The sequence below is a fragment of the Betta splendens genome, chromosome 13, assembly GCF_900634795.4.
Source record: "Betta splendens chromosome 13, fBetSpl5.4, whole genome shotgun sequence".
In the NCBI taxonomy this organism is placed as follows: domain Eukaryota; kingdom Metazoa; phylum Chordata; class Actinopteri; order Anabantiformes; family Osphronemidae; genus Betta; species Betta splendens.
In genome coordinates, this window is record NC_040893.2 from 4,696,356 (window position 1) to 4,711,774 (window position 15,419).

At 41.9% G+C, this 15,419-nt stretch overlaps 1 protein-coding gene across 2 annotated transcripts; it reads left to right on the forward strand.

Moving 5' to 3' along the window:
- Positions 1-45: 45 nt before the first annotated feature.
- kiaa0753 (KIAA0753 ortholog) lies at positions 46-15,304 on the forward strand. 2 transcript variants are annotated; one of them, XM_029171842.3, is made up of 18 exons: positions 46-544; positions 926-1,219; positions 1,334-1,598; positions 1,739-1,848; positions 1,947-2,009; positions 2,116-2,337; positions 2,459-2,636; positions 3,301-3,488; positions 3,638-3,768; positions 5,198-5,350; positions 5,853-5,942; positions 6,978-7,065; positions 7,230-7,298; positions 7,393-7,563; positions 7,732-7,813; positions 8,046-8,145; positions 13,373-13,585; positions 14,665-15,304. In XM_029171842.3, the coding sequence occupies exons 1-18, from the start codon at positions 407-409 to the stop codon at positions 14,816-14,818; spliced, it is 2,709 nt and encodes a 902-aa protein (XP_029027675.1). In that variant the 5' UTR covers positions 46-406; the 3' UTR covers positions 14,819-15,304. The 2 variants fall into 2 exon arrangements, with proteins under 2 accessions (XP_029027675.1, XP_029027674.1); XM_029171841.3 differs by having other exon boundaries at positions 48-544; positions 7,227-7,298.
- Positions 15,305-15,419: the final 115 nt, after the last annotated feature.

Here is a 15,419-nt window from a genome sequence, read left to right on the forward strand (position 1 = left end):
TAGTGAAAACTCTGTAGTCAAACGGGAAGATGATTGCATTGAATAATCTCAATGATTATAATATATTTGTCCATATTTTATTATTATTTTGCAAAAGGAACACTAAAACGATGGCTCCTGAAAGCAGCATTGTCAAGTCTTCCGCTTAGCGGCGGTATGTTGTTGTCATGGCGGCGTTTCAAACTGTCGGAAAGCTTGGGGGAAATTTAAAAGGTTGTACTGTTTATTACAAACCTCCGTTTAACGACTCGATGTGCCTAACTTTATAACATCTATATAAACGGAAAAGTTAGTTACAAACGAAGTCGAATGGATGATTTTGCGATCCTCTTGATGTCAGCAAACTAATTCAAAGGTTAGCTGTTGCTAACCCGTTAGCCTTGACGCTACAGCTGGTGTTTATATAATGGCTGCACAGCTTTTGCAGAGTTGTCCACAACCTTCCGTACGGCAACAAAATCAAGAAAATGCCTGGGTCGTAATTGACAAAAGGACAAAAACACACAACCGCAGCGACCTATATTCTGGAATGCTCCAAAGCAAGGTAACTGCTATTTATCTAACAAAACCGGAGGAACTACTCAAACTTTTAAAAATAATATTCAAGTGTGTTTTATTGTAGCTAGCTCTTGTTGCATGCTCCCTTTTAGCGCGTGTTCACACACTTGGGCGTTTACAGCTACGCTGCTGGATGTACTATAAATCAAACTAATGTAGCGAAAAAGCCCCTGCAATAATTTCGCATACAGTGGGATGCAGTGTAACAGCAATGCTAATAGTTATAAATATTACAAATACAAAAATACCATTTGTATTGTCATTGTATAAACATTACTTGTGATTTGACAATCACAAGATAGTAATTATCGCAGTGACTGTTCATATAACGCATTTAATTAAAGCAATGGCATCTTGCACTCCACAGTTGCTCTTCAATGAAGCCATCCCTGCACGTGCCAGTAACCGTGCCACCCACGTAGGCCCACCAGCTCCTATTGTGATAGAGAGGCTTCTCCCTCTGTCAGAGCAGTGTGACAATGTGAACAGCTCCAAGAGCTCCATCAGCTTCACCACACTCTCTGAGGAGAGGCTCCAGGCAGCTGTCAAGCTGGCCAAAAGAGATCTGAGACGACGGCGCCTTGAATTACTGACAAAGCCTCCTGCCACACCTTCGCACCAGGCCTCGTTCTTTGAAACAAGCGATGCAGAGCTGCTTGAGGTATTGTGATGTACATTTATTATATGCTTTACATGGTTTGTGACCAGTATCTGTAAAAGCTTGGCTTTGTTTATGTGGTGATTGAGTGTTTTAGACAGTGTTTTTCTGTTATAGGAGCTAGCAGCCACTCCAAGCAAAGCAAAGTTAAAGGCCTCAAGTCCAAAAGAGAAACAAAGTGCTAAAGACAAAGTGTTGGTAAACGTGTCCCAAAAGCAGCACATTTCTCACATGCCTAGGACTGGTCAGTCACCCCCTACCAGAGATCATGGTCCTAAGCAGCTGGAAAGAGGGCAACGGGCTTCTTTAAGCCGGGACATCTACAGGCTTCAAAATGAGCTGGAAGTGTATATTCAGAAGGTAGAAGAGCTGGCCAGTGGAGGTAATGCATAAGTTACTACACTGTGTGTTGGACTGCCTAACACTTGATGTTGACACCCACCACAACAGTCATTCTTCTATATGATGTTACATCAAACGCTTAATACTGAGTATGACTAAATGAGAATTCTTAAACAACAGGAGAGAAAATGGAGGAGCCACTTGAGCCTGAGGAGCATAAAAAGTTGGAGCTGCGCAGACAGAAGCAGGCGGCTCGCTCAGCTCGCGTCATCTATGTTCTCCAGCAACAGGTATTGTAACATCCGCCATGTGTAACTGCAAAACACGTGTCATCCTGTCTTGTGCTCTGTATCAATGGAAATGGTTACTTTAATTTGTTACTGATTAGGTGAAAGATATTCAAGATGATATAGAGAAACTACAAAGCCAGAAAATGTGGGACAACAAGAAGGTACATATGACTGACAATATTCATTGATGTGTTGATAAATATTGACAACTTATTGAAACTGACCAACAGTGTGAATAATAAACCATACTGTTTGTTCTGCTTAAAGACGACAACAATTAACCGGCTTGCAGCTGCCCACCGTGGGACTCTCAGGGCGCTACAAGTTGTTATCCAACAGCTTTCAGATTTGTCCTTCAGTAAGGTACCCCCTCATTACAAAGGGCTGGGTCAGCTAATTCGCCAGCTCTCACTGTGCTCAGCCAAGGTGGAGGTGGACCAAGGATCATCAGTGCCCAAGTCGGCCCTCAAGATCCTGGAGAAACTAGAGGTGGAGAGGATAAATTACATTCAGAAAGCATGTTTTTAATATTTATATGTGTATATGTGTATATCTTTATTTAAATATACTTAATGACACAGTAATGTTGTTATCCCTGCCATTCTATTAGACGTTGGAGTTTGCCATTCGTAAACAAGAAATGTTGGAAAAGATTCAGGCCCAAGCATGTCCTCCACGCAGGACGTCTTCTCATCCTAACACCTTACCTAAGAGTGCACCTCAGGGTGCCAACAACCTAACTGCTCGTGGGCCTCGGAAATCTTCAAATCCCAGAAGAGGTGTTCGCGGTGAGTGCTCCCTGGATTAGCTTTTTTTTTTAGCAGTAGTGTCTACTAACATAACTGCCTGTTCTAAACATTTCATACTAAGGCTAAGTCTTCAATTAAATGTAAGTCTATCTATCACACAAAGCCTCTGAAAACTGAACATAGATGAAACCATGTGTGATTGTTGGGCCTCCCACTGTGTTTAAATGGCAGCATTCAAGCTAAAAATTGCATGCCATGAAGAAGGACTCATGAAGTAATAAGAGGTAAACAAGAGCTGAAGTGTAGAACTCTGGCCTTCAGCTCCTGCTGCCTAGTCTAATAAGAACTTGACTCCTGCTGGCTCCCATGGGGCTGAGAGACATCCTGTGGAGTACACAAACACCTACACTGAGCTTTCATTGCAATCGAGATCTCCCCAGAAACAAGCATCTTTGTTGTATTACTTTAAGACGCCACTCTACCTATCTAGCAATCAATAGGGATCAAACTGGGTTTTCAGAAGTTCCTAACTAATGGTCTTAATGGTTGGTGCCTTGTCAACATGTAATGCCTCAGGCACCCAGATTCTAAACTGATTTGTGTTGCTGGAGCTTAATGAAACTTGGTATAACCTAGTTTCATTAAGCAGAATTTAATCTGTTCAAATTAAATCATATTAAGGCAGTTTTAAATGTGCCTACAGGCTGTAAACTGACCCCACATAAGCCCAAAACTACTCACTATCCCATAAAAAGAAAAGAGTTACCAAGGACCAGCCTGGAGAGCCTCGTCCAGCAGAGGGAGCTGAGAGAACAACAGGGACTAAAGACTAAAACCATCTGTAGAAAAGGACAACACTTTGGAAGGAAAAAGTCTGAAATCATCCCAAAGGTGCAGGTTTATTTTCTTCTCAACATGTGCTTTATTTTCTGTTAGCAGATTTTGACTTACTCTACAATGTCAAACATCACGTAATTTGTATCGTGTGTGAGAGATGAAAAAAAAATTACTACACATATTTTCTTGTTCTTATTCCATAGCGTAATCAGATGCAGGATGCGGGCTTTAGTCAGCCTACAGTCTCTTCTCGGCTCAGAGTGAATCAACTCCCTCAAAAAGAGCGCTCTCTGCCCTGGATGCCTACCTCCCCTCACTCTCCGCCTCCACAGCGGTGAGCTTTTATATCCCTGTACAGCTGTTGACACAGCACATGTTTAAAATAATAACCAATTGTCATTCTCCAACACTTTTGCTTTCAATCACACCAGATGATTAATGTCTTTACATAACTATGGTCATACTTATAGAAAGGCTGACATGCTTAAGGTAATAGTTGCATCAGATGTGAACCATTGTGATGACTCAATAATGCACTGTGAATTAAATTGTTCTTGACACAATGAAATGTAAAAACTGAACAGTTCCAGTTCTCTTTGCAATGGAAACTGCCACTGATGTGTTTGTTATGATTTAAACAGAGGTCCTAAATCAGTGATTGAGGTAGATGGGAAGAGGATGAATCTAAAGAGAAAGCCTGTTTTCATTCATTGGACTGGAGAATGTTATAGGGAAGCCAAGATTTTATATTTAAGCAATTAGTATGACAAAAAGGTGGCGCAACAAAATCTGATTGTGGACATTCTGTGAGCCACTTGGAAGGTAGCATCACCATGGTTGTCTAGATCGTAAGAAGAAAAAAAAATGTGTTTTTTATTTCTCAGAAAGTTAGTCTCAAGGTATGAGAAGGGGACTTGGAGGTGGAGTCATCCATCATCCAAGATGAGGTCGCCATGGTGATTTGTAAGCTTGGCGATTTTTGACTGTTTGGGCCTTGTACGACCTCGGTCCTCGGTCTGCATTGCCAGCAGTAAATCAGACCTCTTCCCAGTGCACTTTGGGCTCTGTTCTGTTAATAAATTTTACGGACAGGATTAGTGTTGCAGAATTTCTTTCATAACTACAACCTCTGTTGTTTTAGGGTGAAAGACAGGGTAATCAATTTTATGGACTTTTGAAGTTTGGGTCTAGAGGGGATGTGGTTTAGTTTTTTGTTGGGGTGAATTACCAGGTAATTTACCAGTCAGTCCACATTTCTACTTTTTCCTGTCGGTAGCACAAGATCCCGAGTGCAAGCAGTAAAAGGTTTTTCTTTGGCTGAGTGGGCAGCTGGTAGAAGTGTCCAGTGAATACTGTATGATTGTTTCAACAACTTTACTTTATGATTGTTGAAACAATCGTTAAGTACCATTAATAGGAGATGTGACATTTAGTGTCACAGAACAAAATATAATAATAAAATCCTCAGACCTTATTTCAGACCCACTGTCTATGGTCTATGGGTAACCATGGCTATGTATTCGAAAGAATGCAGCAACACCATTTATATATGTGTCAATATATTGATCTATATTATGATTATGTGATTTGATCACTGTGGGATGAGAACTGAAAGGGCTAAAATATTAACTGATATTTTAGGACTCAAACTCTGTATAACATTGTGTGTCATCTGTGTAATGTGACATGAAAAATGTATTTATGGAACACCAGATAGGCATTATCTTGTGCTTCTCCTCATCTTCTGCTTTGAATGTCAACAGATCCCCTCAGAAGGAGCGATCCCAGCCTCGCTGTCTCTTCTCTCCGGTGAAGCCCTCACTGAGCTCTCCACAGCGGAGGGGTTACAGCGGTCAGGAAGCAGAGCTGGCCCTGAGCTCAGAACAGAAGAAACAGGCTCAGGATGAGGCAGTAAGGTGACGCCCCCTTTAACAGTGATTCAATTTTTTTCCCATCTTTTCCAATGAAATATTACCAGATTAGTCATTGAATTATAAAATACATAGAAAAAAAGCAATTTAGATGAAATATTGGCAGAAGGTTTATTAATGAGCCCTCCCTTTCTATTCATTGAGTTTTTTCTAACCTCGCTGTCAGGACCCCAATTGCCGATAGCCACAGGCGATACTTTGATTGTACTTCAACCTTAATTCTCTGCAATAAATGAATCTAGACGCCTGCTAGATTGAGGGCATTTCCTTTTCGACCAGTTTTTACAGGTTTTGCGGCTAAGCACCTTACTGATTGAGTGCTCTACATTTGTCACTGTTTAATCAAATCCTAATTACTGCAGTTGTGCTTCACAATTAATCAGCAGTTAGTGGCCTGATTTCAGAGATGAGGACTATAAGTTATTTATGTGACACGTTAAGCTGACCTTGTATTTTGCTTCATTTGATGACTATCGGCCTGGCACAGGAATGCCAGGTTGGATAAGGTGATGATGCGCAGACTGCAAGAGCTTAATCAGCTGAGTAGAGAAGAGACGGAGGGAATTCAGAGATTAAGGTACAGTGGTCTGAATAATTAGTCTCAGATGACAGTAGTTGATAGTCATTAAACAGTTGTTGGATATTTTGCTGGCAAATAAACAGTTTTTTTTATGTAATTTCACTACAAAAGGTATAGACATTGATGAAGACCAAGCTAGAATAAAACTGTTGAATGAAAAGCTCCTACAGTACATTACAGTTATAGTACAGCCAATTAAACCAAGTGTTAGGGGACAGAACTAAAGTGGTAAAGCTTTAAGGCCCCTAATGTGGGTGATTCTCATTTTAATCACCGTGGATGCTGCAATTTTTTCCAGTTTCTCTGCAAATGTGCACGAGGACTGTGAATCCACTTTTCTACTGATCTGACGAGAAGAAAGGCTGCTGTGTTACTCTTTGAGGGATTCAGAAACTGAGTTTATTCTAGCAGCCATAGCATCCAGAATAAAAAGAAAAGGTTTTCTTATAATGAGGTGAAAATTTTTCATTGCCATAATATATATTTGTCTTATTTATTTTTGTGACTTGCTGTTATTTAGTTAATCGGTGAGGATTTTCAAGCAATCTAAATGCTAGTTCTAAATTCTAAATGAACTCTACTGTATAACCATACATAGAACCATGCGTTCTACTGTATGTTCTCCAGAGAGAACATTTGTTCCTGTACATCACTTTACATTTAGTACTGGAGTGACATTTACATTCACAAGATCAGCAACAAATTTTAGCATCATCACCATTTGGGTGATAACAAGTATAACTAGAGCAGCAGTTTGTGTTTGGGTTGTTTTACATAACAGTGTAAAACATGCCTGACATGTTTGGCACTAATTAATAGTGTAGTTATATGTGATACCATAGTATAATGTACAGTGTATATAAACCCCTTTCCCAGAATTTATGTCTCTTGAAAGTGTTAGGTTATCAAAGCTTATTTGTTTTTTTTTTAATATTGATGTTGAAATAAAATATCCGATTTCCGCTGTTAAAGCTATCAGTCACAGAACTAATTCGTTGACAGCTTGCATTGTGGGTGTGTGTTGGTTTACAGGTCTGAGATTGTCTCACCAACTCTGTGGGCTGAGAGAGCTGAGCAGAAGGCCAGAGAAAAAATCCAGCCTCTTCTGGATGAAGCACAGGTAGGAAGACACTGCGCGCTGCCAGGCATCTATTAGGTGTTCCTGCCTTTTTGTCACATCTAATCTGCTTCTAACAGAGCAGGTACAGTACGTAGACTCAGTGAGTAAATTATGTTTACCTTGGATGGGTGGGACTGTGTTTGTTCTTGTGTGTACTTCAGCAGATTGGTAAGTCCAGGGACAGGATGAGCCCCTCATTGAGGAATCGTCACCTCGAGCAGGCTGCAGAGAGTGTGAGTTGCTGGCAAGTTTGAATTTGGTAACATACTGTAGCCAGTGTTACATGATTAAGTTGTTGTGAATGATTGCCTAACTCGTCCTCCACAGGCAGCAGAAAGTGCAGAGCAGCTTAGTGAGGCGCTTCTGGAGGATCTGTTAGAGGACACTGCACGGGCAGCGTGGGCAGCTAGCACAGACAGGCAGTTGGAGGACATGGCTCAGTGCAGGCTACAGGCCCCCACCCTGGAGAGCATGCTGCTTCGTATGGATGAAATACAGGTGAGAAGAGCCCCGAAGACAGGGCCCACCTGCAAAAGGGCACTGTGGAGCCTGAAAGGTCACCAGAAATGCGTTTGTTATTTATAGCAGGCTGTTATGACAGCTCCTGTCTCAGGGGGTGGCTTATTGATGCACTGTCTATACTGGTTTGTGTTCCTGTCTGAGCAGAGGGACCAGGAGGAAGTTCGTAGACGGTTTGCTTCTATCACCTATTCCGATCCCCTTTACTGGAACCCACCAAAGGCAGCAGGTGAAGAAACGAAATGATCTGCTTCTGTCTGTAATCAAAAACAGTGTTGACCTTTCATCTGTAACTGCAGTTTCCCAGATGTCTCCTCTAGGTGGAGACAGCGCCACAACTGACAGGCTGCAGCAAATTCTTGTTTTACAGTTTTTGTTCATGTGTCTCTTGTTCTTTCTCACTTCGTTGTCTCACACACTACCACCGCTGCTTCCCCCTCCCCATCATCTCTTCTTTCCAGCACCGCCGAGCTGTAGTCCTCAGCCAATTAGGCTCACACGGCCAGTAATGAAGCAGACCTCTGCAGCCGATATTGTCCTGAAAAACCCTGTGGAGACTGGGTGAGTCATTATGTCATTTACCCTCTTTTTACATTGAGATCATTATCATTTCTAATCTTCTGCCCAGTGCTATCCTCCTTACTGTTTTATTCATTATAAAGAGGCAGAAGGGAGATAAAGAGATCACTTAATATAAGACAAAGTGCAGAAATAAGGTTTAACCTACTGAACTTTCTTCTCAGTCTTTTGAGATGAAATTATAGGTTTTAGCCAACCATATTAAGTCATCATGGGTTAAGAATAATGTGAGTTACAGAATAATCACGTAACATATAAAAATTGTATTAGTTGGCTAATGTCAGCTCATCTTGTGTGCTCTAAATGTATCGGATTACAGTTAAAACTGCAGCAGTGCCATAAAAGTCAGACCAACAGCAGCAGCATCAAGAGGAAGTCATTTATTGTTCCTCTTATTAGAACTCAAAACTTAATGAAAAGTACAATAGTTAACTAGGGATTGTTAGAAAGCTGCCTGTGTTCTTTTCCACTGCCCTCTAGTCACCCTCCCACTGGGAACTCTTTATCATCCCACTACTCACTTGGTGGTTACCGTGCCCAGGGCAGGATCTATTCCTGACTCCACAGAGAGACCCTCTGTTGCCCAGGGCTTTGGCTACAGCTGCTGTTCTGTTTAAATTAATAAGGGACTTGGAAGGACGGGTAGAAGAAAGTGGAAGGACTTAAAGGTGTTGACAGAGGTGTGCCAGCAAGATGCACAAACAGTGCCCATTAGGAAATTAGTTGCCCCAGGTTTAGTTTCTTCTATTGAAAACTCTCTATTAACACGCCCATTATCTTTTTTTGTCAAACATAATGTATGTACCTAGAACTCAACTATGTAGTATCTGTCTGCTAAAAAAATATACTATGAATTTTAATCAGTTGTTGTTTTTTGTTTTTCCGGTGCATGCACCCTTGAATTTTAATAGAGAAAGACCATTTCACAAATGTCAGCTCATTTGTTCTAAAACTTCCTGAATCTGTGCTGCTTAAACCTGCCTGCATCTCTTTTATCCACAACAAACGTTATAGCAGCTTTACACTATATTGGCATCTTAGAATCAATGTGTCAACACATTGATTTTCAGTGAATGTAATAAGGGTCCTTTTAACGAGGATCGTTGGTCTTGATTTGAAATTAAACGCTCAATGCTAATCACAGGACTGTGAAGTGTGTGTGTGTGTGTGTGTGTGTGTGTGTGTGTGTGTGTGTGTGTGTGTGTGTGTGTGTGTGTGTGTGTGTGTGTGTGTGTGTGTGTGTGTGTGTGTGTGTGATCCTAAACAACTCTTAAAAACTCCTCAGTAATAATACATAATTAAGTAATGTTTATGTTAATTCCCCTCAAATAGTATGCACATAAAAATCAAAAGCTTAGTCTGTTATTTATAGTATAGTATTATTCAGTACAGAGTGCCCTGTGAGAGTAATTACAGTTTTGGATCTTTGAATCTTGTTCCTGGCAGATCCTCTCAGTCTGGCTGGGAACTGTCAGCTTTACTTACTCTATAGAAGTTTAATGGAATTAAAGTCTGGACCTTTACTGAACCTCGAACTATGTCCCAAAGCCGCTACAGCATCGTCTAGGTTTTGGGACGTTGACAAATTTGAAGGTGTAGTCTGGAGCAGGTTACCTTCACAAACTTTTCTATTTGGCTTTATTCATTGTTCTGTTAGTGGTTAAAGTTTGTCCTGTGTCCCTATCCCTCCTACTGAAGATCCCCTAAAGCATTTTTTTCTGGGTGGGTAGCAGTTCATCTTCACAACACTTGATTTCTGGACCTTTAACAGCTTCATCATCATAAGGTAAATGTCCTACAACAGAGAAGGCCTTCAGACTGACTGTTGGGTTCCTGCTCACCTCTTTGACAGTTACTTACAGCAGTTTGCCAAGACAGTAGATTTAGAAAGGGCTTTAATGCCAAAAGGTGATTCGGTCTGAAAACATATTATAAGGATATGTGTAACTAATTAGTTATTCAGTACTCAAACTAATACCAGACACGGAACACAATCGCACACAAACACGCAATCTTGTTCACTACAGTAGATACTGTTCCACTGAAATCATGAGCATAACTCTCTTTGTATTGATAACTGGCTTGTAAATGAGATGTCCCTGCATAATATTTTGGTGTTCTAAAGTACGATCGCTCTCATGCAGTGATAATACAATAATCATACTCATTCTCTATTAAAAAGTGATTTACATTGATTCTAGTACAGAAGACATTTTTCCCACTGTCACTAAAGACACAGCTATGTTCTGAAGTCATGGCTAACACGCCATCATTCAGAAAGGCTGGGGAATGTATTTCTTTGTTCTTAGGAGGAACTTGTGGCTCCGTATAGATTTTACATGGTTCACATAGGAAACCTGCATTTACAGAACACCTGATGGTATATATACATGCTGATTCGGTTGAGATTCCTGAGCACAAGCTCCACAAAAGCCACTAGAAGCCAGTTGTTTGAAAAGTTTAGTTCCTTTGGTGTCGATTATAATTATTTAATTTTAAATTTTATTAAGACATTCGTGTCCAATACAAACAGGGATTCAAAAACTATATAAGTGTTAGTTATTGTTACTGAATCCTCCTCCTCCTTCTGACGTGTTATGTTGGTCTTGCAGTGTCATCGCTTGTTCCTTTGACAAAGAAAAACATGTTGTAAGGGCCGCCTTGGACAGACAACAGCCACTGCAGACTCCAGTGTGCTCAGTCCCATAAGAAATAACAGAGCTGGAAGAAGAGGAGTTATTACGAGGTAGAAATCGAACGCTAGATATGAGACACTGTCTTTTGGGGCTAAGGAGTTGTTTTGTGAACTGACCTAAGCTGTATTTATAGGATGGCCTGTAGCCATCTTGTAGGCTAAACAGACCCAGGTGACAGATTTACAGCACAGCAGTTTCATGATAGAATCCTAAAACCTCCAACATTGGAACTGCACTGAACTGAACTAAACGTGGAGGATTTCATCAAAATAACCCAGAATTGTTGCATTGCAAGTTTAAATATCAGTATACCTGTTAAAAGGTACAGATCCTTAATACTTGCAGTGATCAGTGCTTGGTAATCCTGGCTTTGCAGGAGCATCAGCGGGCAAGTGATTGATGATACTGGTGAAATTCAGCAGCAGCAGCTGATTAGTAACGGACCAATTCTTATGGAGGAAGGCCTGAAAATGCAGTCTGTTTTTCACATCGGTGGGATTGTGTTAACTGCCTGTCGATCCACTCGGAGTCTCAAAATATGCAAACAGCTCGTCATCTGTGCTGTTTTGTCCCCGACATTTCTCTGCCCAGTCAGCCTCTGTCGTCCGCAGGAAAACCACACGGGCTCTGTCAGCAGAGCGAAGGGTAAAACTGACACTGGCTTTAAGGCGCAGACAGTCTGTCTCTAAGAGCTTCTTTGTCTGTGTTGCTTGTCTAAGAGGAATTGCTAATTTAATCTATGTGCTGTCATTAAAATATGGAGAAGGATTGGAGAAATCTTTTTTTTGGTAAAAATGAAATATAACCAACCTTGTATTGTTGATATAACACTATTTGTTTAGTCTTTGCTGAAATTATTTCAAATTACTTTTTCATTCTGTGTTTGCGTGCGTGTGCGTGCGTGTGTCTTTCCCACTGAGACAATAGAATGAGAAATGTTATCTTTGAAAGCATCAGCGGTGCGACAGATAAGATTTATGTATCTACGGTGAGCAGCCGACAGACAGACCCCTATTGCCTTGTCTAATGATGACTGACCTGCCGCGGCTCCATCAGCGGGTCAAACAAATCAATGAAAGGATCAACACCCCATCCGGCGATACTGTAAAACGTTCACGTATGCGTTTTTAATATTTCATCTTTGAAATGAGACACGCTTTAAAGTCACTTACCAAGTCCTGACCAGGTTGTGGCTGAATGTGAGAGCTGAAGGATCTGTTTTGACTTGTCCATCACGAGGCAGACAAACATACACGGCAGATAATTGCACACGGACCAAAGAAAGGCCCACTGTAATTATTCTTACGTCACCTTTTTACATTTGCCTGGATTATGCAGTGTCACCACATTTGTTTCCACCCCAGTGGCGTTCATTTCTCACCCAGGTGCTGCATTAATGATGGGATTAGTCCTCTGCCTAAAGGTCTTCTGAATGTTGTCAATTATGTTATGGTCTGGACTTTGTGATGACCAATTTACGAGGGAACATTGTGATCTTATATATGTTAACAGGGATAAAAAGATCTATTAAAGGAAAAGAACTTGGCTCTGTACGAACAACAGTAACTTAACAGACCAGTTAAAACAAATGGAAAGCTCGTATCTATTTGCTTAGTTAAATCTAGGTTTTATTTTTTTAATATTGTTTGATCAGGTTTCATCATCAGTTGTAGAAATGCACACAATATATTCTGTGGAGACTAGATTCTGATGAAGCGTTGCACTAGTTGTTGTTGTCCAGCAGGTCCTGTCTGTACTAAACACCTGATCTCTGCTTATCACCATTAGTGCAGTTTTCACTTGCCGTGCTGCGAAAGTGAAAGTGAGAATTGTCCGTTGATAGAAAAGGACAGGTCTGGTCCATGTTCATTTCTGAATGTGGCACCATAGGGATTGTTGTTTTTGACTTTCCCCCCGTACACGCGGTAAGTTTTCAGGATACTTTCGCAACAATGGCCCTCAGATACCTATCGCCGGGTAAATCGACCCATTTTCCACTGGAAGTGGAGCCGATTGTGCTGCCACTTTGATATTTATGGCCACCCGACGGTTTTCAGCCCCTGCAGTCAAAACACAAACAAGTTCAACGGAGGCCGAGGGGTACGACAGAGAAGCACTTTGCTGCTGCAGCGCTAAAAATAGCCCCGGGAGCACCGTCGCCAGGCTGATTTGACCAAGCAGAAGAGATTATAGAGCCCGAGCAGGGCCGTGCCCAGCTGAGCCCCCACTCACTTTGAGAAAGGGGGAAGGTGAGGGAGAGCCAGCCTGCTCTTGACACCTCTCCTCAATCCTTTGGCCCCTGGACTAATATCATGCACAGCGAGCATTCCTGCTCGCTCCATTCACACTCCCCTGGCCAATAAATGAGTTTGCCTCCTCTCCACAGCAGCAGCCCTCAGAAGCCATTTGCCCATTTCATACGCGGCGAGTTGCCGGGGCTAATGAAAAGGTGCTGTCTCACACTCACGAGCATCCTCTGGCGTTTCCTTCCACACTGTGCTTTCTGAGAACAGGCTGGCAGAGGAGGCGTCCCAAGAGGAGCAGCTGCAGCCGGCCTGGATCAGCACCGCGCCGCCAGAGCCAGGGAGAAGCAGAGGGACGCCCATCTCGGTTCCAGGCGGCTCGCTGAGAAACATCAGGCGGTACCGGGAAAGCTACGAGACCTACCTGCACAAAGTGGCTCACGAGGCTGTCGGCAGCTTCAACCCCTGGGCCATCGCCGAAAGGTAGAACAGCAGCAACATCAGTAGCTGCTTAAGTCCCCTGATGCTGACTGTATGTGAAGTGTTTGACATGTTGTGTATAGTTGCCCTTATATTAGAGCTGTCAGGGTTGGGAACCAAATGATTCTTCATTACACCATGGATGCATTTGGTGAATTGATTTGTTCAAACTTTCTTGAGGTCTTGCAGAGTTCATATAATGCATCTGTGTCTTCCTTCGCTCCCACTCACACATTTGCATCTTTAACAGAATTCTCAAGTTGGTGCAGTGCAGAAAGCAGCTCGCCCTCTTTGTGAACACCCTGAGCCGAGTCGGTTCTGAACTCATAGATGTTTAAGCCCGTCTTTGTAAACTTCTCTCCCTGTGTCACAGCCGTGCGTGGGATCGTGAAAGTTCAGTAAATAGATTTTTCTTTCTTCCGTTTGCCGAGCTGAGAAACAGTTGCCGAGTCTGACCCATGGGGTTTGACTGCATGCGTCACTCGCTCATTATAAGTTCCACATCGATGAAGTTCTCACTAGATGGATTTGTACTTTTCTGTTTTTTTTGTTCTTTTGAAGGTTAAAAAGAAACTGTTTGAAAAACTGCTGTTCATCTATCTTTGTAGTTAGATTTTTCTTTTTTTTTTTGGAGATAGAACATATGGTGTGAAACAGCCGCGTGCCCCCCCTCATATTCTGACACAGCACAGAAATCTGTCTGTGATGACATGGTAATGAGCAGCCTGGTTTTGGTTTAAATGATCTTGTATGCTAATAGACCGAGTGCCAAAGAAAACACACATCCACATTTGTTTTAATAATATGAGCATCCACAGCAAAACAGCAAAGGATATGTGCTATGATTTGACATTTTGGATTTCACGCCACTAATTTACCATTGAGAGTAGAAGCGAATCATGTTTACTAGTGGACTGAGTGTTTTTGGCTTTTACTTGCAATATTTATGACAAAGCAGGAAGTCAAACTCACCATTTGGAGTTTGTTGTGCATTCTGCTCTAATGTGACTTTGTCTAGCTATTAACAGTAAAGCGAGAGTCTTCTGCCATAACACATCTCTGTTCTCCTCGTTATGTCGCAGCCTGGCGGAGGACCTGCTCTCAGAGGCTCTGGCCGACGTGGCAGCAGAGTTTCAGGACGTGGTGGAGGATTACGCAGAGGCCGTCTTCACCTCAGAGTTCCTGCAGCCCGTCCAGTCTCCTCCGGCTGCGGCGGCAGCTGTGGTCATTAGCTAGATGACACGTCGTTGCAGATGTTGTCGCAGCACCGTTGTGTATTTATTTTAAAATACATTTTCATAACAGGTTTATTATTTCGCTGGATGTGTGTGTTCATAGATCACTAATCTGATTTTGTATCAGGCTTATTTATTGGGGGTTGTAGATGCTTTTAATGAAGCCGCGGCAGATAACGCTGTTGGACAGGGAGTGTTGGTGACATTAGTCTTTATGGTCCATCTGTAGCTGTGATTGAATTCCTCTGGGAAAGTTAGTTGTGATAAGCCTGAAGAGACCATTACAGAGGATTATAAGATTACCCCCCCATCCCTGTGTTCTGCTGGATTGCTCACGTTTCCTATTTCACCTTGGAAAATGGAAATACAGTAAATGAATTGCATATGGTCTCCCCTAATAATACAGGCTAAAACAAGGACATCATGTGTTTTAATCTGTTTGAACTACATTTTTATCCTTTGAATAAAGAAGCTAAATTTCCACTCACTGCTGTGTTGTGTGTGTGTGCATGTGTGTAATAGACTTGAAGTCTTTTGAATTGATTCAATTATCTTTCCCTGCAATGAAAACAGTAAACAGGACGGACCCTACAGAGCTCAAG

Bases quoted from the DNA above. Each gene is read 5' to 3' on its own strand.
- kiaa0753 (XM_029171841.3), top strand. From the start codon at position 407: ATGGCTGCACAGCTTTTGCAGAGTTGTCCACAACCTTCCGTACGGCAA. The intron at 545-925 runs GTAACTGCTATT...TGCACTCCACAG, and splicing joins CTGGAATGCTCCAAAGCAAG to TTGCTCTTCAATGAAGCCAT. The intron at 8,146-13,372 runs GTGAGTCATTAT...TTCTGAGAACAG, and splicing joins AAAAACCCTGTGGAGACTGG to GCTGGCAGAGGAGGCGTCCC.